Below are 27333 nucleotides of genomic sequence, written 5' to 3' on the forward strand. Positions count from 1 at the left end.
ACTTTGTGTACCACAGCCCGCGGCGAGCGTCTGCCCGGCCCGATCTGTCTCGTCTCGTCTCGTCCCGTCCCGTCCGCCCCCCGCATCGCGCCCCGCCGCCGCCGCCATGGAGCTGCACGAGTCCCTGTCGTCGCCCCTCAGGGTGCGTCCGGGGCCCGCCTCTCCCTGGGGCGTGGGTGGGGAGCGCACAGCACAGCACAGGGAGAGGGCGCGGGGTGGGTGGGTGTGGGTGTCACCACCCTGTGTTGGGCTCCGGTGCCAGCGGTCTCGTGTCCCCGCGGGCAGGAGCTGAGCGAGAACCCGCAGGCGAAGGCCGCCGGGAAGGCGAAGCGGCTGTCGGTGGAGAGGATCTACCAGAAGAAAACGCAGCTGGAGCACATCCTGCTCCGGCCCGACACCTACATCGGCTCCGTGGAGCTCCTCACCCAGGTGCCCGCCCGCCGTCGGGCGCGCGCGGGCGCGCGTGTGTGTGTGCGCGTGCGCAAGTGCCGCGGGTCCAACCTGCGTGTGCAGCTGCCAGAAACCCTGTGCGTGCGTGTGTGTGTAACCGCCCGGAGTCCAGACTGTGTGTGCACGTGTGTGTGTGCCAGAACTCCTGTGTGTGTGCGTGTAACCACCACAGATCTACCCTGTGTGTGTACAACTGCCAGAGGTCTAGTTAGCACGTGTATAACTGCAAAAGATCTGGTTAGTGCACCTGTGTGTCTAACCGCCAAAGATCCAGCTGGCGTGTGTAAGTGTGTAATAATCACAAATGGTCCCGCTCCTGTGTGTGTTGTGAGAGATGCCGGGTGGGGGGTTCAGGCAGAGCAGAGCAGCTCTTGCCTTACTGAGTGGCTGAAGTTACTTTCGTAAAATAGGAAGCACCAGCACATCCTCTTTTGTCTCCTGCGCAACCCTGTGAGGGGGCACTTCCAATGGTTTGCTATTATCAAACCGTGAGATGGGTTTTGATTTTTAAAGTCTCTGGGGGAAGCTCGTTCGCTGTGTTTGTACACATTTAAACTCAGTGTGTTTGTACAAACAGTGCCACATATAAACATTGTGTTTGTACAGCACCGTGAGGCTGCTAGGCATTGCCACGCTAGGAATTAATGCGATTACATTTTAGCCATGGCTGTTGTTCTCCCTAGAGCCTCCATCTCTGTTCTGTTCCTTCCCATTGTGTTTTTGATGCAGTATTTGCAATTTTATTTATTCATTAGATTTACATGCTGCTTTTCCCAGCAAAGGCTCAATGTAGGCAGAAAGTTCTTGTGAGGGTTAGTGAACATAGAGCCATTTAAGTGGTGCTTACTTAAGACTGCTTTGTTTAATTTAAATGGGATGTTTTTCCTAGCCGTTTAGTACAGATATCAACTGTGATCAATAATGTTAAGTGCTTGTAGCTTGCTGGCGTAGTCATGTTCCCATAAATTAGAAAGAAATTACAATACTCTACATTGCCTGTTCAGTAGTAGTTAATTCCTTGACATAAAAGTTAATGATTTTCCGTTTAAACAAGAGTTAGTTAATTAGAAAGCAATGTAGTGTAACTTTGATTTATAAATTAAGGGTAAAGAAATCGCAGCAGATCTGAAAAATATTGAGTGTTTCTCAACTTTATTTTCAGCAAATGTGGGTATATGATGAGGATGTGGGACTCAACTACAGAGATGTGACTTTTGTGCCTGGATTGTACAAAATCTTTGATGAAATTCTAGGTAAGCTGAGGGATTTAACAGTTCAGTGGCTAGCAATTTATTCTGAAAACAAATTCTGGATGCCTGCATATTAGGGGAACCCCAATTGTTTACTTCATTTAGTTAAAAAAAAAAATATGTTTGATGGTAATTTAAAATAACCCTTAACTGTGAGGATTTGCAAAGCATTTTTAAGACCATGGGGGCCAACCTTTTCAGCAGTCATGCCTTAAAAGAGCCCTGCATCCTTCCCAAGTGCCACTGCAGTTCCCTATCTGTCTGATCTGCTGTTCTGCTTCATGTCCTATACTCCCTGGCTGATCTTCTGCTCTGCTTCTGCTGCTTTCCCTATTTGCTGTTGTATGGTCTGTCCCTTCCTTGATCTGCATGCCTCACACACAGGTTGCCCATGGCACCTGTGCCACAGGTTAGCCACCCCTGCTTTAAAATAATGTCCTTGTATCTTCAAACATAACTGAGAATTGTTTAATACTAAATTCCTAAAACAAGGTTGTCAAGCATTCAGATCTAGCCTGCAGAGCTGTGTCATACAGTCTGTTGGGCTTCTGGAGGAACTGGGAATGTGGGGCAAGATCCATCACTCAATCCCAGGGTATGAAGTTTTGGGGTTTGTTTTGGCAGTGGGTGGGCGAAGCACGGCTGTGTTGAGCCCCGCAACTCCCTGAGCCAACGCATCAACTCAGGCACTTGTAACAGTAGTCCTGATCCAGTCGATGAATAGCCCCGTTGGTTCAGATCCAGTCCAGGGATGCCAGACAAGCCTGACAGCCATACTCTTTGCAGCCCAAAGGGTGTACCATGGTCTCTGAATGTATGTATTCTATTAAAAACTGTTTGGATGTAAAGTTTTTCTATTCTAAGCAGCTCAGATTTCTCACTCAAAGTAATCTGGTAATTCTTTTCATCTTTAGTCAATGCTGCAGATAACAAGCAGAGGGATAAAAACATGTCCTGCATTAAAGTGACAATTGATCCGTAAGTATTTTGTTTTAACTTTTGTTCAGTGATTTTTCCTCGGGTGTTATGAGCAAAATAGTTCAGTATGTTGGCACTTGTATATTTTACCCTTCTCATGCAGTTAGACTCATAGATACTGGAGAACATGTTGTGTGACCCAACCAGAAGTAACTCCTGCAGCTCATCAGATAAATAACTGTGCAAGTTTGTCATTTTTCTTATCTTGGTCTCCTGCAAAGTGGTGATTTCAGGTCCAATCTCTGTTTTTAGCTTTTTACTTATTTTGTCCTTTTCAATTTTTGTACTGCCTTGTCCTCTCAGTTGCACCATTTCGTTTGTGGAGCATAGATATGAATCATGTATAATGTCCACATTATCAACTGTGTCTGCAGATCTAACTACAGGTTTTAAGTTGACTTGTCTTCCCTCTGCTGGCTGCATCTGCATTGTTGAGTAGGAAATTTCCTTTTGAAATGATGGCTTTTTCCTCACAATAAGAAGACTGATGGAATTAAAATAAAATCAACTATTTTGAATTCAAAGAATATTTAACAGTAGAGCAAATTTTTTGGTTTTGAAGTTAGTTTGACAGTCCTGCTAAGACTCTTCAGTAAAGTTGTAGTTGTAAAAGAAGAAAAAACATAAAGCTCCACTGTCCTCTGACTTGAGTTTTGGAATGTGTTTCCTATTATTGTCCTGAAATAGTATCTTAAAGTGGCATTTTTATAATGACTACCTGGTTTATTATTATTTATTAGGAAAATATTTTCTTCAAGCATTTCAGAAGGAAGAATATTACCTAAGTTGGCACTTGACTCTTCATGTGATACTGTCAATTCCATCTTTATAGGAAGATTTTTTTTTTTTTCTATCCAGGGAAAATAATACAATCTGTGTGTGGAACAATGGGAAAGGTATTCCTGTTGTGGAACATAAAGTGGAGAAGATGTATGTACCTGCTCTTATTTTCGGACACCTGTTAACATCTAGCAACTATGATGATGATGAAAAGAAAGTTACAGGTAGAGTCTTTTAAAAATAATGTATTCTAGCTGGGAATATTTTTTTGTCCAGCCCAGTCGGCTTTAAATGCATTAACTAACCTAAGTGTCACTAGGCAAGATTTTGCACCGGAAATACAAAAATGATCAAAGTCCACTTTACTTGCTGCTTGTAGTTAGCAGCTGTGAGAGAGAGTCATCAAGAAATAAGGCCAGAATAACCTCAGGAAGTCACCTAGTTCCTGTCTCCTGCTCAAGATGGAAACATCCTTTAGTAACCTATCCCAGACAAATATTTGTCCTAAGCTTTCGGTCAGAGATTCAGGTCAGAGGTTCCCAAGCCCCAGTCCGCAGGAGTATAAAAAAGGGTTGGCTGCCAGTCCGCAGTATACCAGTCACTTCCGGTCTGCAGTATGCTGGTCCGCAAGTCATGGTCACTTACAGTGCACGTTTTGCCGATCCGTGTTCTAAAAAAGTTGAGAACCACTGATCTTGGTAATCTCTTCCAGTGCTTAAAACACCTCTTAGGTAGAAAATTTTTCCTAATATCTAAACTAGATCCCCTTTGTTACTGTTTTGCTGCTTGTCCCATTCCAGTAAATAGAGCAAATTATTGCTGTTCTCTGTCTACCAGCTTTTTGTATTTGACGACTAGTATCAAATCCCTTCTCAGACTTTTTTTTTTTCCAAGCTGTGGGTGTCAAACACAGCTTGTGGAGCGCTGTTTATCTGACCCCCTGGGTCTGAATTGACCTAAATTGGCCCTACAAGCAGAATCCAAGATGTGCAGCTCATGCAGCACTTATCTCAGTTCCTCTGGGATCCATGCCACACATGGTGCCTGCCTCGCCCACTCTTGGATGCATCTGCATGCAGCATGGACCCTGGAGTACATGCTGCTGGCACTAGATCCTGCATGGGTGTAGGGAGCAGATCAGGGGCCTGTGCACTGGCCCAGGCTACTCATCCAGCCTGTGGGGCCAGATGAGTTTGACACCCCTATTTTAAGCTAAGTTGCAGCACATCCAGCCTGGAGCTATGTTTCATGTTTTCATGACCTCCAGCAATTTTTGTCGAACATCTCTAAATGGCCCCTCCCCTAGTCTATCCAACATCTCTTGAAGTGGACAGCCCAAAACTGGACACAATATTTCTGATGAGGCTTCCTCATTTTATAATAAAATGCAAGAATTGCTTCCCATAACTTGGCTACAACATTCCTGTTAACACATCAGTGCAGTATTAGCTATCTTTTTCTTTTTGCAACAATATTGCATTGGTTTGTATTCAGCATGTGTGTGTTCCATTTCAAACACTACCTCCTTTTCTGAAGAACTGCAAGCCAACCAGTCATTGTACCTCCTCATTTCATTGTTCCTTCCTATGTACAGTACTTTGTGTTTGTTCTTATTGAATTTCATCCAATTTATTTAGGCCATTTTTCCAATTTCTGAAGGTCATCTTGAATTTTAACTTCTCTAAAGTGCCTGCATCCCCATCCAGCTTAGTGTCATCTGCAGATTTAATAAGCATGCTTTTTCTGCTGCCACACCACCTCTGCACTTGAACAGCAGCTCAAAAACATAGTATCCTGGTCAGCATTGCTGCTGCTGTTCAGAAAGTAGTAACACTCCTGAAAAACTTATGAATAGTTCTGACAAATAGTAGAGGCCAGGGTAGAAAGGAGGACCCCAAAATTTAGAGGAGGGGGGTGGGGGGAGTGGAAACTCCTTTTAAAAAGTCATCTACACATAGTTTGCGTTGTAATGCTTCTACTTCTTTGCTATAGGATATGGAGAGAGGAAGGTCTCCAGATTTATTAGAGTTCTCTTAGCAGGCAGAACTGAAACAAGAGCCTCAGAGGAGGGGAATCCTAGTGCCCAACTTCCTAATGAGGAACGTGTAGTGATACAGGACAGTACAATTCCTTTGAGAGAAATATTCCATTAAACTGCAGCTTTAAAGCTATGTACCAGAAGCATAGAATAGCATCTTGATTGTTTTGTTTTGGTCACATTGCAATGACTGAATTCTTATAACTAGGTAGGTTTGGTTTTTTTTAAATAGCTCATGTTGTAAACCTGATTTTATCATTTCAGGTGGTCGAAATGGTTATGGGGCTAAATTATGCAACATATTCAGTACCAAATTTACAGTGGAAACTGCATGTCGTGAATATAAGAAACTGTTTAAGCAGGTATGAATCCTCTCACATGGTTATGGGTTGTGTATTTCAGTCAGGTTATGCCTGAGGACTAGATTTTCAAAGACTGGCCTTTGAGTGCAAGGAGTCAGCTACTATAATTAATACTTGTAATTCAATTAGCATTTGGAAACAAACTTTTCCCCCTTGATTTTCAAACCTAATAACTTATCTATATGTTTAAATATTTCAGTAGCTACTTGTATTTGACAGTTGTGACTAATAACTTTTTCGTTTCTCAGACCTGGACAGACAATATGGGAAAGACAGGTGAGATGAAACTGAAATACTTTGATGGAGAAGATTATACCTGTATCACATTCCAACCTGATCTGTCAAAGTTCAAAATGACAAGCCTGGACAAAGACATTGTAGCACTGATGTCTCGGAGAGCATATGATATTGCTGGGTCCACAAAAGATATCAAAGTCTTTCTAAATGGAAAAAGGCTGCCTGTGAGTAACCTATAAAAATATTCATAGCAATTAATATTTCCCCAATCACTTAGGCTATAAGTTTTTCTTCCAAGTAACACAAGAATTTAAAAGATCTCTTGTAGGATAGGCATTAGTTTGTAAGGGAAACTTAAGTGCAGGAATCTGTGGGCTTTACTGGGTATCTATAAGAACTATTATAAACAAATTACTTTATTTATAGGTAAAAGGATTCCGCAGCTATGTGGACCTCTATCTGAAGGACAAAGTTGATGAAACTGGTAATGCACTTAGAGTTGTCCACGAAGAAGTGAATAATCGTTGGGAAGTGTGCTTAACTTTAAGTGAAAAAGGCTTCCAGCAAGTTAGTTTTGTAAACAGCATTGCTACCACAAAGGTAACTTTACTGCTATTTAATTAGTCTATAAGGTCCATCTACCCTACCTTTCTGTTTTAGTTTAGACCACTTAATGGGTATATTCTTTGCTCTTAATTTTGTCAGTCACAATGAAACTTCACTATTTATATGAATGAAAATTCTCTGATTGGATAATGTACTTAATGTCTGTATTTAGTTGACCAGCACATAGTGATTCCATTCTGTGCGAGCTGTGTCTGTGAACTTCTCATGATGTTTGATCCCCTTTTTTCCCCCAGGGTGGTAGGCATGTTGATTATGTAGTTGACCAGATTGCAAATAAACTCATTGAAACTGTAAAGAAGAAGAACAAAGCTGGAGTTGGAGTTAAGCCTTTTCAGGTAAAATCTCATGGGTTTTTGGCTAGGAAACAAACTATAGTGCTACTGTAAACTGAAACCCCGGTTTGCAACAAATTGCTTGCAATACCTGATTAATTGTAAACATAACTTTTTGTTAAGTTCTGAAACGCTCAGGGAAAGCATAAAATAGAAAAGTCTCAAAGTTTCCAGTTTTAGAAAACTATTACATTTTCATTCGACTGTTGAGGAAAAATAGCTTCAGTTGTCACCCTTCATGTTAAACACAGCATATTTAGGTCAGTGTGGGTGCATTGTTTATGTAATGTCTTTACATCTAAGCATGCACAGTTAGAATTGATTACCCTAAAAAATTTACTTGCTAGGTTAATATTAGCAAAAAAGCCACTGCCTCTTTGACATCCTAACAAATAACAAAATTGATCACGTATGTTCACCAGCTGTTTCACATTTGTTTTTAATCCTGTTCAGTTCTAGACATCTAGTATAGCTTACAAAAATATAGTTCGACAGTCTTAACTAAAGTATCCAGAAGCAATGCTATAGAGTGAGATGAATGTGCACAGTTTATAATAATTATTAAATATATTTACAGGTGAAGAGCCATATGTGGATTTTTGTGAATTCTTTGATTGAAAACCCAACCTTTGACTCTCAGACTAAAGAAAACATGACTCTGCAGGCAAAAAACTTCGGCTCATCTTGCAAACTGACTGACAAATTTATCAAAGGGGTAAGTATTGAGGTGCAGTGAATACATGCCTGTAGCTGAGATCAGTGAAATTGCCTCTTGATAAATTTAATGCCATAGGCATACTACATATAGATTAATTTCAATTTTAAATCATTTGATATCATGGCATAGTTAGCTCTTTCCAGAACTCTCTCTCTTGTATTCTAGGTAGTCAGCTGTGGCATTGTGGAAAGTATCCTAAACTGGGTAAAATTTAAAGCCCAGATCCAACTGAATAAGAAATGTTCATCTGTGAAACACAACAAGATTAAGGGAATTCCTAAACTGGATGATGCCAATGATGCTGGTAAATGTTTTATACCCTTTCTAATCACAGGGTTTTTATTCAAACACAGCAGCTAAGTGTTTGTGGCAAGTGAAGGAGAAAAACTGCTTCCTTTCAATCATGTTATCTAAGGGAAATTAAACTGGGAACAGAAACTGTTGAATATTGCTCCTATTAAATTATCTCTTGAAGATGGTTCCAAGATTTGTTCAACTAAACCTTTGTGCTTGTTCAGATACTCATTTTTCAGTTCATTTCATGAGTATGCAAACTCAGGTTCATTTTAATCAAAGTATTGATAAGAAGTGAATTGCTTTTTTAGGCAGCAAGAATTCTACAGATTGTACACTAATCCTGACAGAGGGAGATTCAGCCAAAACACTGGCTGTTTCCGGGCTGGGAGTGGTTGGGAGAGACAAGTACGGAATATTTCCCCTTCGTGGAAAAATGCTCAATGTTCGAGAAGCATCTCATAAACAGGTTAGTGGGAATGTCACTGGAATATATTTAACTGGAAGATGTGGATGACCAAATGCAGAGAAACATTTTTAAGCTGAGGTGGTTACGTCGTTCTTATTAACCTACTGCTGTAACTTTGGAAATTACATCCTAAGTAAACATGTGAGCCTATTCTCACCCTCAGCCTTTCTTGCTAATTAAGATGCAACATTGACAGTCCTGTACAGGCCTTTGCCTGAAGTGTAGTAGCTGTGATATGGAATGTAACATTTGTTTGGAACATGTTAGCATAATTAAGCATTAGACATCGTTTTGAGCAATAGTACTTCCTACACTTGAAAAAAACCTGAGACATACCTGACACCTTGTCCTGTGCAATCGTTTTTTTTCAGATCATGGAAAATGCTGAAATCAATAATATCATCAAGATTGTTGGCTTACAGTATAAGAAGAACTATGATGATCAGGATTCACTGAAGAGCCTTCGCTATGGCAAGATCATGATCATGACAGATCAGGTAGGATTCACTTAATCAAAATTCATAAAATAAGGAACTCAAGTAAAAGAAATAGTATATACTTTGCTTTTTAATTGGTGCTGTTGTACCCAACTTCTCACACGCACTTGTTCTTATAATCCTAATTTTCTTAACATAAAAGTTTCTATTAGGCCACCATACTTCTGTATCATAAAACAAAATAAATAAAGCAGTATCTCTACCATCTGATGCCACCAGTTCTGATCGTTGTGCTAAACAGAGGAGACAGTTTGGAAGTTCTTGGGTCTGTTTTGACCACTTGATTTGAGGTCTATAATTCTCTTCCAACTTTTTTTCTGCTTCTCGGGTAGAGTTTCATCATGTAAAATCTGAAAAATGTAGAAGCTGCATAATACAGTTATGCAGCTTCATTGCCATAGGTTGTATGTTGGGAAATGCTAAGCATCTCCTCTTCATGAGGTGTTGAGCACTGCATGAGACAGCCCTGACTTGTAGTTATTTCCCAGCATGTCTGACTAAAATCTACCTTCTGAAAACAATGTTTCAGGATCAAGATGGTTCTCATATCAAAGGCTTATTAATCAATTTCATCCATCACAACTGGCCTTCTCTTCTACGGCACAATTTTCTGGAGGAGTTTATTACTCCCATCATAAAGGTAAAATCCTGAATAGAGTGCAAGTGAAATGAATAATACCCTGAATGTCCAAGTCTTAGACTCCCTGGGGTTTCACAATTCTAATTTTCCTTCACTGTAGGTCTCCAAAAACAAGCAGGAGATTCCATTCTACAGCATTCCTGAATTTGAAGAGTGGAAAAATAACACTCAGAATCACAACAGCTGGAAAATCAAATACTACAAAGGTTTGTCATAAACCCTGTGTGGTAGTGCTCAGAGTCAAGTAAGAGTTTTTTCATTATCAGATAAATGTACATGATGTGCAATATATAAAGCCTAAGACAGCACAATAAATCATTTGAGGATGTACAAAGTGAAGGCACCTTAAAAATCTGAATTAAACAGAGGCCTTACATTCAGAAACACCTCAAAAAATGGAGTGATAATGCTACAGGCATCCATTCTCCAAGTGTTCTAGGTGTCTATTTATTACTGTCAACAGTGCAAAATCAGTAGATCTTTGGAAGTGAAATCAGTTTCCTTCTTTGTTCTGATTGCACTGCCGAAATCCTTGAATACTGCAGAGCACAACTGGATAATAAGAAACTCTTTTTAGGCTTCAGTTAATGCCTTTGGGAATCTATGGAAATCACTTAGCCCTGAATTTGAAAGTTCAAGACAGAGCTCTTCTTTCTTTGCTGAATCTGATGTTTAGCTTTTGGGTTTCATGATAGTTTGATTTCCAGAGAGTTTATGAAGTCACCCTCACAGCATATATCATCAAAAATCTGCACTATGCACTGTAGCTGAATCTGTTCAAGATGGTTTTTGACACTCACTGATATTGGTATTGCAGGTCTGGGTACCAGCACATCGAAAGAGGCTAAAGAATACTTTGCAGATATGGCAAGACATCGAATCCGCTTCAGATACTCTGGCCCTGAAGATGATGCTGCAATCACCCTGGTAACTAAGAAGACTTAATTGAACTATTGACCTTTTGCTCTTACTATTTTATTACTTGGCATGCTTTGTGTTTTCTCTTAACACTTCTCAGAAGCCTTTAGACCTGACTCAAAGTATCTTTGTTTCCAAGGTTACAGTTCTGACAATCAGTAAAATCACATTATTCACACATCTTGGAGCTGAAAGCACCCATATAGCAATGAGTTCTAAATGTAGTTCAATTCAAACAAACCCCAATATAATACAAAATATTCCTTTAAAATAGTTCTGCAATTTTTGTTGCATTTTCCTGCCTGCCAGGTCCCTGGAGCCAGTTCTTTTTAAACACCTTTTGTGTTAAAAATGGGCTTCCGCTATTGGACTGAAACAATAGTTGCCACCAGAACTTCTGTCATCTTAATCAAGCATTGACTGTCAAGTATTCATTTGTCTTGGTAACCAATTCCATAACATTGTCCCCAAAAGCTTGAAGCTATTATTGATAGCTAAAATGAACTGGGGAGATAGTTTATGATGATTTGGTTTTCTTGCATACTGCTTTCATTGACTGTAGTGGAAGTAATGCTTTTCAGAGGGCCCAATGTTGGTGGTCTTCAAATGGAGTCCCTTTTGATTTTGTAACTTTCAGGCCTTTAGCAAGAAGAAGATTGACGAACGAAAGGAATGGCTGACTAATTTCATGGAAGATAGAAGGCAGCGAAAGCTACATGGGTTGCCAGAGGTAACTTGCTTTAAATGTATTGAGGATTGCAGTCTCTTTCCATAGAGCTGTGCTCAGTTTTATTCTGGTATTCTAAAGCAATATGGAACTTGGGGTCAGGGAGTTGGTCACAGGATATTGAACAATTCTAAAGCTGCAGGATTCTACAGAGTTCACACTCACTCCTCTCAAGGGTAGTGTGGCCTCAATGTCAGTTGTGCGGAGATTAAGTTAGAGCTGTTTTTTAACATTTGCCCTTGGAGTAGTTTTAAAGAAGTGGTAAATTAAATTATATTATTATAATGAATCAAGGGAACATCTTGAAAATAGCAGTATTGGATCTGAACTGAATTAGGCATTTCATTTCAGCAAGGTCAAGTTGCTGTGACCAAAGAAGTGAGTAAGAAATCCTTAAAACCAACTCTGTTTTTATCTTTTAGGAGTACTTGTATGGGAAAACTGTTAGTTATCTGACATACAACGACTTTGTCAACAAAGAGTTGGTCCTGTTCTCAAATTCTGACAATGAACGGTCCATCCCATCCCTGGTTGACGGTAAGTTACACCAAGTGATGGGCTTGTTGTAGTAAATTCTACTGAGAAATAAATATTTAAATGTTTTCCTTGATTACAAGGAATCAAGGTAATCTTAGTCTTAGTTCTGGATAGAGAGCTGGGAATCCCAAAGTCCATTCTGTTTATTCTCTGTTTCTTTGGTCAAATCACTTAGTATATAAGCAGAAGTCACAATTGTATAACTGTCAAATGATGCTTGTAAGTTAGGATTTAAAACATGAATAATTCTATAGCAATGCAAGGGTCAAAGTACAGCAATTTAGCTCACTTGTATTGCTTATAGATTCATACAAATGTAACTACTAAATTGCAACAGCTCATGTGAGCCAAGTGGTAGCTCCCCCTCTTCTTTTAAAGTGGGGTGGAAGATGCATTTGTTCATACCCTTAGCCTGGCTTTTTTCTGGCTAGGTAATGATGAATAATAGCATCTCCCAGGGGTGCTAAAGCTTTATATGTACAAATAACTCTGAGATCCTAGGGTGATAGGTGCTAAGTGCAAAGTATTGTGTGTTGTGATTGCTAAATCAAATAACATTACTTTTTTCTATAAAGGTTTGAAGCCAGGTCAAAGGAAAGTTCTGTTCACTTGTTTCAAACGAAATGACAAACGGGAAGTGAAGGTTGCTCAGCTGGCTGGTTCTGTAGCTGAGATGTCCTCTTACCACCATGGAGAGGTAAGCTTTGATACAGTGCACAATACTAAGGAAATATTCTAAGCTAAATTAACCTATATTGGGTGCACCAATAAAGGTGGGCTTTTTTTGGTTGGTTTGTTTTGTTTTGTTTTTTACCAATGGCCAATTATTAACCTGTCATTTGTCCAATACTGATCCAATAGCCAATATGCAGCCCAGCAGTGTGAAGAGCAACATCTGTCCCATGAGTCCGTGAAGGGGGGGGAAAGGGGTGTGGGTGGGGCAGATCGAGGCCTCCATGGTGAGGGAGAGTGAGTCAGGGGCCCCCATGGTGAGGGAAGGAGTGGGGTGGGGCGCAGGGCAGAGCCTCCCCTGGGGTGCACACAGTGGCAGGGAGTCTCCCCCATACCCTCCAGGCGAGCCACCTGTGGCTCCACCTCACACTCCGCCCTGTCTGGGAAGTGCCTACCCCTTCGCCACTCCCTCCCTCACTGGGGGCCTGGATCTGCCCCTCCCCCAACCCATCCCCACACCTCTTCTCCCTTCCCCCACAGACTTACTGGCCAGACACCGCTTTCCAAGCTGGCCATCTGCACTCCTGGCTGTGTGTACACTGCAGCTGCACACATGCGCAGGGCATTTATCAGTGACATCAGCTACGCTGGCCAAAAAAAGCTGATTTCCAATAATGTAATTTTTCCTTTTATCAGTGCCAATCAAATATGGACAGATAGCTATATCAGTGTACCTCTTCTAACTATATAAATTCATTATACAGTTTTGCCTTTTTGAAGAAGAATTCTGTTCTCTTACAGTTCAAATCTTTCTCTGTTACAGGTGTCACTGATGATGACCATTATTAATTTGGCTCAGAACTTTGTGGGCAGTAATAACCTCAACCTGCTGCAGCCCCTTGGTCAGTTTGGTACGAGGCTGCATGGTGGGAAAGATTCTGCCAGCCCTCGATACATCTTCACAATGCTCAGGTCAGTGCTAAGGACTTGTTAGGCTAGCCACTTATGGGACTTAGATTTTGGTTGCGCTTTAATTTGATAGTTAAAAACTGGAATAAGAAAGCCTTATTAGGAGGTTAAGTAAGAACACCTTAAAGGAGAGTTAAGTTCTTGCTTACTCTAACATTTCCAGCTTTCCTCCTTTTGTATGTAACTGCTTGAAAGAGACTGGAATTGTTCTTCATGCATAATGATTCAGATAAGTTGCTGTTGCTTTCCCATGAAGCAAAAAGGAATGTGATGAAACAGATGGCAGCAAAGAAAAGCAGAAAAATTGTGGAGGGGAGTGTTTAAGGAATAGAGCTAAATTAGTAGAGATAAGTTTAGTGCCCTGTGGAAGTGCAGGTGCATTCGTGCTCACTCGCTCTCTCGCTCTCGCTCTCGCTCTCTCTCTCTCTCGCTCTTTTTTTCTCCCCCCAATGCATGGTTTTATGAAACCTGTTTTGCTCTTAGACATCTGCACAAATCTTCTTTTCCTTTTCAGTCCGTTGGCACGGTTGTTGTTTCCACCAATGGATGACAATGTCCTGAAGTTCCTGTATGATGACAACCTGCGTGTGGAGCCAGAGTGGTACATCCCAATCATTCCCACAGTGCTTATAAATGGTGCAGAAGGAATTGGTACTGGCTGGTCCTGTAGGATTCCGAACTTCGATATCCGAGAGGTTGTGAATAATATTCGCCGTATGATGGATGGAGAAGAACCTTTGCCAATGGTAACTAGGCACTAAACTAAGATTATACTTTAAGTCTTCAGCATATGTTGGAGCCTGTAATGTGTTTTTCCAGTATAAGCATTAGAGGTGCACTGATATGTCAGTCCCATATTGTTTCAGCACCAATATAAGGAAAATTGACATTATTGGCAATTGGCTTTTTTTGGCTGATGTGGCTAAGGTCACAAATCAATGCCTTGTGCAGGTGTGCAGTCACAGCACAGAGAACAGTGTCCAGCAGGTAAATCTGTTGTGAGAAAACACAGGGGAATGGAAGAGAAGCCCCACAGTCTACCAACCTTAACATGACTTCCTGACCCCAAATGGTGATCACTGACCCTGAGTTGGAGGGGCAAGACCCTCTAGCCAGGAACTTCTGGCTTTAAGTCCCAGCAAGAAGCATTGACACACCTAGTCAAAATTCTCAGCCTTGGCTGCAGCCAACACTCAACAGGCTTAACCACACCTACAGATGTGTAGCAGAAAAGCATGAAGGGGACAACCAGCAAAGGCCAGAAGCATGGGAAATACCTACAGTAGAACATAGACATAGCTACACCTATCTCATCCTGACCAGTGGCTGTCCAATTTCTTGAGCCCCTACAGTGATGGAGAGTCCACAGCTTCCTTAGCCAGTCTGTTCCACTGCCTAACTGTTCTAACGGTTAAGAAGTTTTCCCTGAAAGCCAATCTAAACCTACTTTGCTGCAACTTCAAGCCATTGCTTTGAGTCCTGTTCTCTGCAGCAAGAGAGAAACGGTGTTCTCTTTATGGCAGTCCTTCAAGTATTTGAAAACTGCTATCATGTTCAGTCTAAGGCGCTTCTTCCACAAGCTGAACACGCCTAGCTCCTACAACCTCTTCTCGTATGACTTGCTTTCCAAATCCTTTTTCATCATTGTCGCTCACCTCTGGACCCTCTTTAACTTCTCTATGTCCTTTTTAAAATGTGGAGCCCAAAACTGCACACAGTATTCTAATATTCTTTTCTATTTAGCTTCCTAGTTACAAGAACTTCAATGGCACAATAGATGAACTAGGACCAAATCAATACATGATAAATGGTGAAGTGTCTATCCTGGATTCTACAACCATTGAGATCTCTGAGCTACCAGTAAGAACATGGACACAGGTAAGAAATGCAGAATTTCCCGCAGGAAAGTTTATCTTGTCTTATAAACAACAAAGTCTGATGGCTAGTGCTGAGTGCTTTGGTGGTCCTGGGAGAATTGAGGACCTGACTTGACTTAATTCTTTCATCAGACCTACAAAGAGCAGGTGCTGGAACCCATGTTGAATGGTACTGAGAAGACTCCCCCATTAATCACAGACTTCAGAGAATATCATACAGACAAAACGGTCAAGTTCATAGTGAAGATGAGTGAACAGAAACTGGCTGAAGCAGAAGCAGCTGGACTGCATAAGGTTTTCAAACTCCAAACAAGTTTAACATGCAATTCCATGGTATGTGCCATATTGTTGCAAGAACTCTTTCAATAGTAAAATAAAAAGTCTAATTTAAATTTCAAATACTTTCAACGTAGACACCAAAGATACTCAGAACCAAAGCTGCTGTGCATTTAAAAAATGTACTACCTCGTACAAATCGTTCACTTCCAGTTTCTACCTTTCTTTGTTGCTGCTGGTTTGAAGTTGATAATTTATTGGTGAATATTTATGGAAAGTTTGGTTGTACACTGAAATTTTGGGAGCAAGACAAAGCAGTGTGGTTTTTTGCTTTGAGGTGCTACAGGTGCTCCTGTCATTCCCAAGTCCCCTGAGGATAGTCATTGTGATAGTGTGATACCAGCATTGTTAGCATATGTATGATATGTCATGATGCAATAGTTTTGTCCCAAAAGTCAAAGCCCAGTATGGGCCATTGGCATAATTCTGAGATCCTTGAAAGCTTAGACTGCCTCTCCTGCTGTATGTGAAAAATGGATTGGTTTTGAAATAAATTTTCTTTACTACATAGGATAAAAGTGCCACCAAACCTCAGGGTTGTGAGTAAATAAGTTGTTCTCTTCATACAACTATAAGGTACTGTTTTCCCTCACCAGGTGCTCTTTGACCACGTGGGCTTTCTCAAGAAATATGAAACTCCTCTGGATATTCTACGAGAGTTTTTTGAACTCCGATACCGGTATTATGGATTGAGAAAAGAATGGCTTCTAGGAATGTTGGGGGCCGAGTCTTTGAAACTCAACAACCAAGCTCGTTTCATCTTGGAGAAGATTGAGGGCAAAATAGTGATTGGTATGTATTGTTCTTGGTGGTGCCTCGGTGTTTGTAATCAACCATTTTCTTTATGAAGATTATAGGCTAGCTGGGTGCTCTTCTCAGCTAGTTAAGTGGTCTTGCTCATTCAAGTTGTTTTTACTGACTTGTGCCAGAGATATTATCTATTTCTGATAAAATATCACAGAAAATCACTTCATAAATTCTCCTTGATCAAAAAAACCCAATAGTCCAGTATATATACATTACTCAAAATAGAATGCTACTTGACTGTTATGTTGATTGCCATTATTTTGAAAGTCAAAATATTTTTAAACAGTTGTTTAGCAAAAGGCCCACCTTCTCCTGACCAAGTTTGAGGGAATAGAGTTGAGTGGAGTTGGAGGTTGAAGCAACAATTTGTGCTTTTCTTCTAAAAACAAGGGTAATTCTCAAGAGCCCAAGTTTTGTTTTGTTTTTTTTTTTCATTTCATTGTTGAACCTCAGTCAAATAGAGCTGTTCTGACTAGATATAGGTTCTCTGTCTTGGAGAGCTGCAAGCTAGAAGCATCTAGGAGAGTCATGACCTGGGAGAATAGGATTGTATCTTCCCATTTTCCTAAGGCTCAAAACTCTCTCTAGGCATCTATCTCAATCCAAGAGTCTGCCTGTATGTTGGTCTAGTTTGTATATTTAAGGATGTGCATAGACATGTTTTCATAAACTACTAGTTCTGCAGTGTGTGGTCAAAGACAGCTTTGTTTTAGGGAAATTAATATTCACTCTGGCACCTTACGGACATGAACAAAATCCCCCAAAAAACAGTGCTTTACTTTCAGCTTGATGCACCCTTGTACTTTAGCAGGGCTTCTTGGCACGTTTATCTAATAGCTGATTCAATCAGCTATTAAATAAAAGTACCAAGAAGCTCTGTTGAAGCACATTATCTATACAGAAGTGGGGCAAGCCAGGTCAAACTGTTGTGATGGCTCTTCCAGTCAAGTGATTTCCCACCCTTCCACCCCCACATCTGTCATTAGCTAGCCTCTGTATCTCACTGACTTTACACAAGAAGTGAAGTAATTCTCTCTATTCCCTCTCTCAAAATCCACTTTCTGGAGCATTTTCTTGCTGTTCATGGATGTGTTCTTACCAGGCCTCAGAGGAGCAGAATGGTCTGATAAGTCACAAATCATTAACTAGATCTCTCATTTAGTATAGGGATGAGCTCCTTCATATCTTTTTTTCAAAGGCCCATTCTGGTAACACTTGTGAAATGAACATTGTCAGAGTTCTCTGTGGTGCTGAGCTACTGTAATCGTATGAGCTTGACTGACTGTTACCACTTGTCAATGTCAGTGGAACAAGTGGGATCTTTTCAAACTTCAAGCATCAATGGGCTGGTAAATGGCAAATCTGTTTCCTTTTTCTTGTGCCAATGAAATATAAACCCTAATGTAAGCTTCATAAACAACATGCTTTTGTTTTTTTACAGAAAACAAACCCAAGAAAGAACTGATTCAGGTTCTTATCCAAAGAGGCTATGAATCTGATCCTGTGAAGGCATGGAAGGAATCTCAACAGAAGGTAATTCCATTCCCCCTTGCCATAATAGGTCTGCTTGGGTTATAAAGCAGCACAGAGCAACATAGATTTAAGGCAGGGGCAGGCAAAATACAGCCTGCAAGCCAAATCTGGCCTGCAAGGTAATTTCACCAGGCTTGTAGGTGGGTGCCTAACAATTCACTGTATCTGGTCCAGGCCTGGGCTGCCCCTGCTGTGCTCACATGGGCCCAAGCCCCGCTCACTCCTGCAAGGGCAGCACACACTGCACTCCCTCCCTTGCCCATGGGACACCCCTGATCTTGGCCTGCCAGGTGGGGAAGCAGCAGTGAGCGGGGAAAGTGGTGGCAGGCAGGCAGGAAGGTAAAGAAGTGGCAGGGGAAGGGCAGAAATGTTGTTGGCAAAAGTAGCAGGGGGTGGGAGTGGCCATGGTGGGGGTATGTGAGTAGTGGTGGCAGTGGGTGAGAGCAAAGCGGCAGCTGGGTGGGAGTGTGGGGCCCATGCTGGTATACCAGAGCCAGTGGGGACCCAGAGCAGGATGGCAGAAGCAGAGAGCCCAGGCCAGCAGTGATCTGGGCTGGGTGTGCCTGGCTCCATCACATGGTGTTTGCATGCACTTCCAGGGTTTTCTTCCCAAGCTGCATACCTCAGAGGGGAGCCCCACTCACTGCTACATGCAGGTCATAGGGACCGATGGGGAGCTTCATGCCATGGAGCTGGGCTGGCTCTGTCCCTCTCCCTGTCACCCCAGCCTAGCCCCATGATCTGCACTGCCAGCTTCATTGTGCAGAGCTCGGGTATGTGAGCCCCACACAATGGAGCCAGTGGCCTGGCCATGTGCAGTCCTGGGGCTTGCCAGGACCACGCTGCCAGGGGGGCTCCACGTGCTGCTGCCAAACCCCATACCCACCCTGCACATCCCCACAAACGCATCTCTCCAGAAACACCCCTGTACCCACTTTGCCACCCACAGCCCCCCACAAACCCCATATCTCCCCCCCAAATCCTGCCACACACCCCCCACCAATATACAAGAGTAAGACTTCATTTTAAGCTATTATGCATCATTTTTATCTATACTATACAAACACACAAATCAGGATAATATATTTTTGTAATAAAATTAAAATATGTTATTGTAGATGTTTGATTTTTCATATATAATTTGTTTTTTTCCAGTTCCAAGATGGCAAACCCTCTTCCCAAAAAGGAGTACTTCTGGGGACAAGGGGAGGGGATGTCCAGTGGCAAAAGTCAGGGGTTAGGGGCAGGACTTCCAGTCCCAAGATGGTAACCAGGAGGTGGGGCACCTGTCAAGGGGTAGGGCTACCCTTGCAGTCCTGAACAGGTCACCAAAACTCATTAAGCAGCCCTCCACCAGAAATAATTACCCACCCCTGGTTTAAGGAATGGTAATAGGAAAAAAAATCTTCCTATTCCTTTGTATCTTCGATGTTTAAATGCCATGTATAAGCCTGCTGTGGGAAAGCTGAACTAAATAAGATTTTATCTGGAAGTTGAAGGGTCCCCAGTCTTTTTTGTTTCTTATTTCAGTGAGATCCATAGCCTAGGTCCAGCTCCTATTAAAAGTTCTGTTTGAACAATTCCTAATATGGTGATTGTTTCATTATTCCTTTGGAACATAAGTTTTATGGAGGATCGCCTTTCTGGTGAGAGGTGATTTCCCAGGTAACCAAAGCCAGTCTTAATAAGAGCTTGGAATATTTGGGCAGATACCGAAGGACACTATATTTGAGGGGACTCGTTGCAGAAGAGTTTCTTGAGGTGATATATACAACATATCACTCACTAGATGGATTCCTATGCTTTGTACCACTTGATGTTTTTTCAGGGAGTGAGATTTGATGCCTAGTTCTGAGTAGCTGTAATAGTACCTGGAGGTTATGAATGTATGTAGTACAAATGCTGCATAGCATCTAATAGCAACACTTATATACAACAGTTAGGACTGTGGGTCAAAATGCACTTACAGGCGTTGTATATTTTAATCTGTAGGATGCAGAAGATGAAGTAGATGAGGATGACCAGGATAAGGAACCCACAGCAGCCTCTGGACCAGACTTCAACTACCTGCTGAACATGCCCCTTTGGTATCTAACTAAGGAGAAGAAAGATGAGCTCTGCAAACAGAGGGATTCCAAAGTATGGTGATTGGGTTCCACTGTTAAAACAGCTGGAAAAGAAAATAGTGGCTAAATACGTATATGTAACTACTTATTCCTGATTGGCCTCTTTTAGGAAAAGGAGCTGGAAAGTCTGAAACTCAAGAGTCCTTCAGATCTGTGGAAGGAAGACCTGGCAGTTTTTGTTGAAGAGCTTGATGTATGTAGATGTTCAGTGCCAATTTCTTGGGCTTTGAGTCTTGTAATCAGCTCCTGGTCAGCTTGGTTTACATTTTTGTGCTGACCTCAAATATTAGTTTGAATGTGTTGTGTGAGATTCTTTTCTTAGTATAGTATAGGAGGAAGCCATAGCTTTAGCCATCTGATTGGTTGGAAAGGATATCCTTATTCTAGAGCAGAGCTGGAATTAAGAGAATTCAAGCCAGAAAATGTGGTTGTTGGAACAAGTTCTTACATTGTGTAGAGAATTTTTAGGGATAGCAAAAGGAAGACCAGAAGTAGGATGTAAGCAGGGGGGGCCTAGAACACTGCTTTCATTAAAGTACATGCCACAGTGGGGAAGAGTCTATGTGTAGTCAAAACAGCAGCAAATTCAGTATTAGACTAGCATGGTTATTATCCATGTCAGTTCTGGTTGCTGCAGTATAGCTCTGCAACAACTACAGCACTTTCTTTTATTTCCCAAAGTAACCAGAACTATAGCTTTGCTTAAATAGAGCCTTTCAGAGAGAGAAGTGTGCAGGTGTCCACATCTCCATCAGGTGATAGGAAATCCATTACACATGGGTTAGCAGAGTGGGTTATTGTGTCTGCAAAAGATTGTTTTTCTTAGTAGCAGTGGGTATGTTTTTCTTTCAGAAGTTCCCTGTTGTACTGTTTTATGATATCCTTCTGTAGGCTTTGGAAGCCAGAGAAAAACAGGATGAGCTGGCTGGCATCACTGGCAAACCGATCAAGGGAAAAGGAGGGAAATCGACAATGAAAAAGCTACAACTGGCTGAAACACTGCCATCACCGCATGGCATAAGAGTTGTTCCGCGAATAACTGCAGAGATGAAGGCAGAGGCAAAAAAGAAGACAACAAAAAAAGTCAAGGTAAAGCAGGATACTCAAGAGGACACTTTCAAAGGGTCCTTCACAGTCCCCGCTCTTTCAGTTGCATTGCAGCTCTAGGTAGCTATGCAGATACCTGAGCAACCTGTTCCATTTTTTTGGCACAAGAATCAGAATTTGGGGAGTGATATTGAAAGTGGGTGTTTTCTATGATCTAGAGCTAGTCTCATCTTTCCTTTTCCACACGCTATTCCCTCTGCCAAATTTTCCAGTCCACCCTGCTTAGTTTTACATTTTCTACACTTATAGGTTGACACTGGGATATGAAGACAGCACAAAGCAGTCCAAAGTACGCGTGTTCTGGTGGGGGGTATATGACCTTTATAATATTTAATCGTTACCTCTTCCTAATTGGCATATTTATGCTTTGTGGGACTGGTGATAAACAATTTGCTCTGTCTTCTTACCTTAGCATCTGTTCATCATTTCAGAAATTTGAATTTGGTTTTTTGTAAGTTACAAATTAGACTGTAGTTTTTTTAATCTGTCTGTACCTTTAGAGTGAAAAAATGGAAGGGAACTCAGGAGAAGAAAAGGAGCCTTCAAATCTTAAACAAAGATTAGTAAAAAAAATGAAGACTGAGCAAGGTAAGTACTTTGTAGATGTAAATCCTTTCAAAGGAAGATGAGGACTATTGTTCTGAACTTGATTGGGTGGAATCTTCTGAACTTGATTGGGTGGAATCTGAGATCAATATGTTTGAAAGAATTAAGTGGAAGAGGTGTGCAGAATGATCATTAAGAAAAAGCTGAAGGCACAAGTAGCCTGCTGATGTGATGTTTAAGCTAGAAACAACTCAGTTAAAGCTTTACTCTTGAGTTTAATAGGCACTTCTGGGACAAATGTTCATGTGTGGATTTTCTGAGTAATCCCTACACCCAATGCTTTCAGGTCAGAAGAAACAGACCACACTGCCATTCAAGCCAGTAAAGAGAGAGAAGAAACGAAATCCTTGGTCTGATTCGGACTCTGATTCCGCTTCTGAGTGTGAAGTTATTGATGTGGTCCCTCCTAAAGATAAGCCACTTCGCCAAACAGCAAGTAAGTGATACTGTTTGAACTCAAATGGGCAGTGAGGGAAGGGCAAATGAACTTTGAAATATCAGGGCTAGACCAATTAGAGAGTCTCCTTCATCAGGCAATCCCAGTAAGAAAGTAAGCTAAACATTGTGTTGTATGCTAGATCTAGCTAATTTTATTGTAATGCAGAGTTAGGTTTTTAGGACTTATTTTATCCCCTCTGTGGACAGCTCTGCAGGCTAAGGAACTCATTAAATGTGCTTGGTTGTGCAATTAGTAGATAATCATGTCTGTTTTATTAGCAAAGGTGCAATACACTTTTGATTCGGATTCAGAGGAAGATCTTGCCAGTCAGAAAGTCAGTGCAGATGATGTCTCTGAAGAAAGCTCAACTGTGGAGGAGTCTCCAAAGCCTAAAGTTGCCGCAAAGTGAGTAGCATTTATGTACAATAAACTATATGCTCAATGTCTCTCTATATTAATTAACTGTTTAATGGCTGAGGAACTCAGAAGTGTTGCTTTTTATTTCTTTTAGGAAAACCAGTAAAACTGCAGTTAAAGAGGAAAACAAATCACAACCTGTGCAAAGCTCTATTGCCAGTAAGTATGTGTCCCTAAATTAAACAACCTCTTTGGTTTGCCTGAAATTCCCAAATGTTTTTAAGAAGGGTGAGGGTGGGGAAGTCTCTGATCCTAGTTGTAAATATTGACACAGACAAATATTTGCTACGTGAAAAATAGAAGTTCTCTTATTTAGTGTAATATTAGGAAGTTGAAAGCTGATCTTGGTGAAATTGCATTTCATTCTTACACTACCACTCAAAAAATTGACTTTGAGAAAGATTTAGTTTTTCTAAACATGTTACTATGCATTGCTTAATTTCTGCTTAATGAAATATGTACAAACCCAAAGCCTAATTTAAATGATTTTTTGGATGGGATTTTAGTCTGGAAACAAGGTAGGAAGAATTCTTCTATCTTTCTGTGCAGAACGAAACCCTCTAAATTGAATTTGACTGCATTTTTTTCAATTATCTGCTTCATGTTTCAACATATTCTCACTTTTACTGGGACAGTTGATCTGTTTAGCATTAGTTCTGTAATTGCTCATATATGTAAGATATTCATTCAAGTTATTTTATTGTACTTGCCACACATGGACACCCAAATTCTTTATCACACTTTGAAAGGCTAGTGTTCTGGTTTTACAGGTCACGTCATTGGCTTATAGACCTGTTGGATGCTGTCAGAATAAGGTACTTTATAGCCAGCTGCAGTTCAGAAATGGTTTGTATGTTTCACCTGGGAAAGACCCAGTCATGATTTTAGGCAAGCAAGCATTAATTTCTGGAACAGTAGGTTCAAAATGAGGTGAATTGCATTTGTGATCCTACACTGCAACAGCTAGCAAATTTCTGTTGCAGATAAAATGGCAGGGGTTAAGACTCTAGGAGCAATAACCAAAGGTTTACTTACCTCTTGATGTTTCAGATAAGCAGCCTACCATCATTGATGTTCTAACCAAGGAAAAGGCACCCTCCAAATCCAGGAAGGCAGCATCTAAGGCAGAATCTTCAAGTTGTGGTGCTAAAGTAACAGCCCCCAAGAAGCCTGGCCCAGCCAAAGTAACGAAGAAGAAAGTAACAAAAAGGAAGCCATCTTCCTCAGATTCAGACTCAGATTTTGGATTAAAGCCCTCCAAGTCCACTGCAGTGAAGGTTTGTATTCTGCTGTCTGCCAGGCACCAGTATTCATTCCCTTGTCTGTATTAGACCATGAGCTTACGCTAGGATATGGTAGGATGTAACTTCAGTTGTTTTAGTGAAACAAAGGCTGTAAAGGCTTCTGTATTTCCCCTTCCCATGCTGGTGGTGGATGGACTTAGAGCAAGGGTCAGCAACATGCAACTCACAGGCCAAATCTGGCCTGCAGAGCCACTGGATCTGGCCCATGGAACCAGGAGTGACCTGGGAACTACACCTACATTGCTACTTCTTCCTGCCCCCTGGCTGTGGTGCAGGTGCAGGTCCTCACCAACACACCAAGCCCCCTCCCCCACCTGCATTGGACCAGAGCCAGGTTGTTCTGGCCACATCTTGGCAAAGGTTACAAAACACTGGCCTGGAAGAAAAGAGATGCTTGGGTCACTACTATAGAGCCCTAATCCTGAGCTGCCATTTGGTCCCTGTCAAAAGTTAGCAACCAGCTCTGTCCATACTGGCCCTGAGACCAGGAGCATATATAAAAGTGAGATTTTGCTGTTTTGGATATACATCTGCATACATCTCTGTGTACATCAGGCCGTGGCAGTGACTAGAGAGAACAGAGCAGTGGTTCTCAGTCTTTGGGCATGAGGCACCCCTCTATAACTTTTGTGAATTGAGCGATACCCAATTTCAAAAACCAGTCTACATATTACAATGCTTATTGCCTCCTTGCAGAAGGTGCAGGCAGTGTGGGTGAGGAATCAGTAGGGCTGTGCAAAGCTTCGGTCACTGATTCAATTTGGAGGAGGTTCAGCCCGATTTGGCGGCCAAATCTCCGAATCGAATCGGGAGACCCATTAATCTTTCCAAATTGAATCAGAAGCCTCCGGGCATCCGGAGAGATTTGATGATTGAGCCATAGACACAGCTTTATATGTTTTTTTGTTTTTCTACGAACCTAAGGTAGTAGGTGCGGCTTGTGAATGCTGAGATGGTGGGACAGATGGAGCCATCCCATGGGAGTGAAGGGGGGTCCCCCCACATGTTTGGCGGCAGACCCAGAAGTACTTCCAGGTCCACCGTGGAGCACATGGGGGACCCATACCCCCACCTTGGCAATTGGTGCCTCCTAGGTCTGGGGGGGGCACCTGGGGTCCCCCCACAGCTGATTGCCAAGCTGCAGGGGGCCCCCCATGTGCTCGGCGGTGGACCGGAAGTACTCGGTCCACTTCTGGGTCCGCTGCTGAGCACGCAGGGAAACCCCCTGCACTCCCATGGGATGCTCCTCTGCTCCACTACCTCAGTGGTCATAAATCATACCTAGTACCTCAAGGTATGTAGAAAAAACATATAAAGCTGTGTCTATGGCCAAATCACTGATTCTCCAAATCAGAATCACATCTTCAGATTTGGCCGAATCGAATTGGGACAGTGATCCAAATCAGTGAACTGAATCACGGTCCCCCAAATAGAGTTGAATCCAAATCAAATACGGCCTGCTTCGCACGCCCCTACAGTCAGGTAGGGATAAATCTGAGCCTGCATTTCATACGCTTATCTGCTCCCACCTGGTATCACCCTTCAAAGGTGCTGATAGTATCCTAGGATGGCACCCTAGGTGAGAATCACAGAACCAGATACTACATATTTGACTGTTTTTCTCCTTAGAAAACCAAGACGGATGAATGTGACTTTTCCGATGACCTAAACTGCTGTACAGATATCCCCAGCACACCTGTTCCTCGTGCAAGGCCTGGACGTGCCAGAAAGCCTATTCAGTACATTGAAGAGTCTGATGAGGAAGACATGTTTTGAAATGTGGACAAAATTTAAAAATACTTATCTTAATTAAACTATAAATTAGCTTTGGGCAGAGCCTGAGCCATGCTGTCATCAAAGAATTACAGCTCAGATTATAGCAAATTGAGATCCAGGAAGTCATTTTACTGATTCACCTGTGCCTGCCCCAAGATTATTATACTGCATGTAAATACAGAACTAATTTTCCTATAGCTTTAACCCATTAGTATTGGTTTGACCCTCCCCTCCCCCCTACCTCAAAATACCTAGCATCAATTATACAATGAATACAATGAGCAAATCCTATCCCCAGTTAGTTGGAAGCCCTGCTATCTTTCTGGACCCTTTGTGGTCATTTTAGTGTAGAAGCAAATTTTTACAGATGACAAATCCCTTTATATAGACACTCCCTCTTTGGATTGCTTTAATGTTTGCAGAGATGTATTGTACATCTCTTAAGCTGCACAACCCCAAAGTATAAGCTGCCAAACCCTTATCCAGAGTTTTCCTGAGTTGTACCCCTCTCTGACTTTGCAAGGCCAAGCCTTGCTCTTTTATATCTGAGTTGCCATATTCAGAGTTTGTCTTAACCTTGTCATATTTTAATCCCTATTTCAAATAGTGTTTGCCATGACTGAAAAAGTTGGTGCAAGTCAGTTACTTTACTACATTTGGTGTGGGGTTTTAACGTGTGCATCACTGGCAAGGAGCCCATCAACACAGCAATCACTTCCCCCTGGTAAGAGGTGCTTATGGTTGTGAATAAACTTCAACATAAAAAAGCCAAAGGACACCTCTGAGCTGCATATCAGAAGCAGCTTTAAGGGAAGCAGTATTGTCAGTGGTGAGGGTGCTTGCTCATCCTATGTGGAGGTGCTTTTAATATTGACCTGCATCTGAAAGAAATCTTTAATGTTTAAATTAACTTTACGAAAGCATGCAAGTTGTTCCAATGAGAACATTAAAAAGTGGCTGAGCCTTGTCCATTGGGCTTCACCTACTGTTGTGTCCCAAGTAGCAGCCATCATCAAAATGGTTGCTGCAGCAGCAGGAGGCTCAGGCAGTGGAGATATCACATTTTTGCAACAAAGTTTTATTATCCTGTTGACAAGGGGCTTCCTCCCACTGATGTGTGCACAAAGTGGGTGTATCTTTCCTGTGGCGCCTGTGTAGACCACCTGTTAGCTTCTGGTGGTTCAGGTTGGGCTGTACCACTACAATAGCCCAATGCTGGTCACCACGGGCGTCTGCTGGCAGCAGCATGGAAGCCAATGTAATCCATATTCCCTGCAGAAGGAGTTGGGAAGAGTTCCATTTGTTTTCCCTTATTACTTCACTGGAGTATTTATCTGATTTTTAATGGTATGCTTTTTCTATGCCCCAGAGCAAAATTTTGTGGTTGTTTGTCTCTGTAAATATTCTCTGTTTTTTGACAACCGTGTTCTGAAACTGTCTTTTTTTATATTTCTCTAATAAATTTTTTTTTTTTTTACCTCAGCTTTGCTTAACACCACTTTTTACAGAG

The 27333-nt window shown here is 41.7% G+C and overlaps 1 protein-coding gene across 1 annotated transcript; it reads left to right on the forward strand.

The window, feature by feature from the left end:
- On the forward strand, positions 1-27305 carry TOP2A (DNA topoisomerase II alpha). The gene is made up of 34 exons (XM_006270792.4): positions 1-142; positions 286-429; positions 1613-1703; positions 2615-2678; positions 3537-3682; positions 5761-5858; positions 6107-6319; positions 6522-6695; positions 6956-7057; positions 7632-7769; positions 7938-8076; positions 8378-8535; positions 8907-9032; positions 9562-9672; positions 9773-9878; positions 10490-10599; positions 11228-11320; positions 11740-11854; positions 12430-12551; positions 13350-13498; positions 14010-14241; positions 15239-15373; positions 15505-15705; positions 16305-16500; positions 17957-18048; positions 20041-20187; positions 20284-20367; positions 21066-21263; positions 21782-21869; positions 22174-22323; positions 22605-22731; positions 22838-22902; positions 23794-24020; positions 25677-27305. Exons 1-34 carry the CDS (start codon positions 107-109, stop codon positions 25821-25823), a joined length of 4524 nt encoding a protein of 1507 aa, XP_006270854.1. The 5' UTR covers positions 1-106; the 3' UTR covers positions 25824-27305.
- The last annotated feature ends 28 nt before the right edge of the window (positions 27306-27333 follow it).

The sequence above is a fragment of the Alligator mississippiensis genome, chromosome 4 (assembly GCF_030867095.1).
Source record: "Alligator mississippiensis isolate rAllMis1 chromosome 4, rAllMis1, whole genome shotgun sequence".
In the NCBI taxonomy this organism is placed as follows: Eukaryota; Metazoa; Chordata; order Crocodylia; family Alligatoridae; genus Alligator; species Alligator mississippiensis.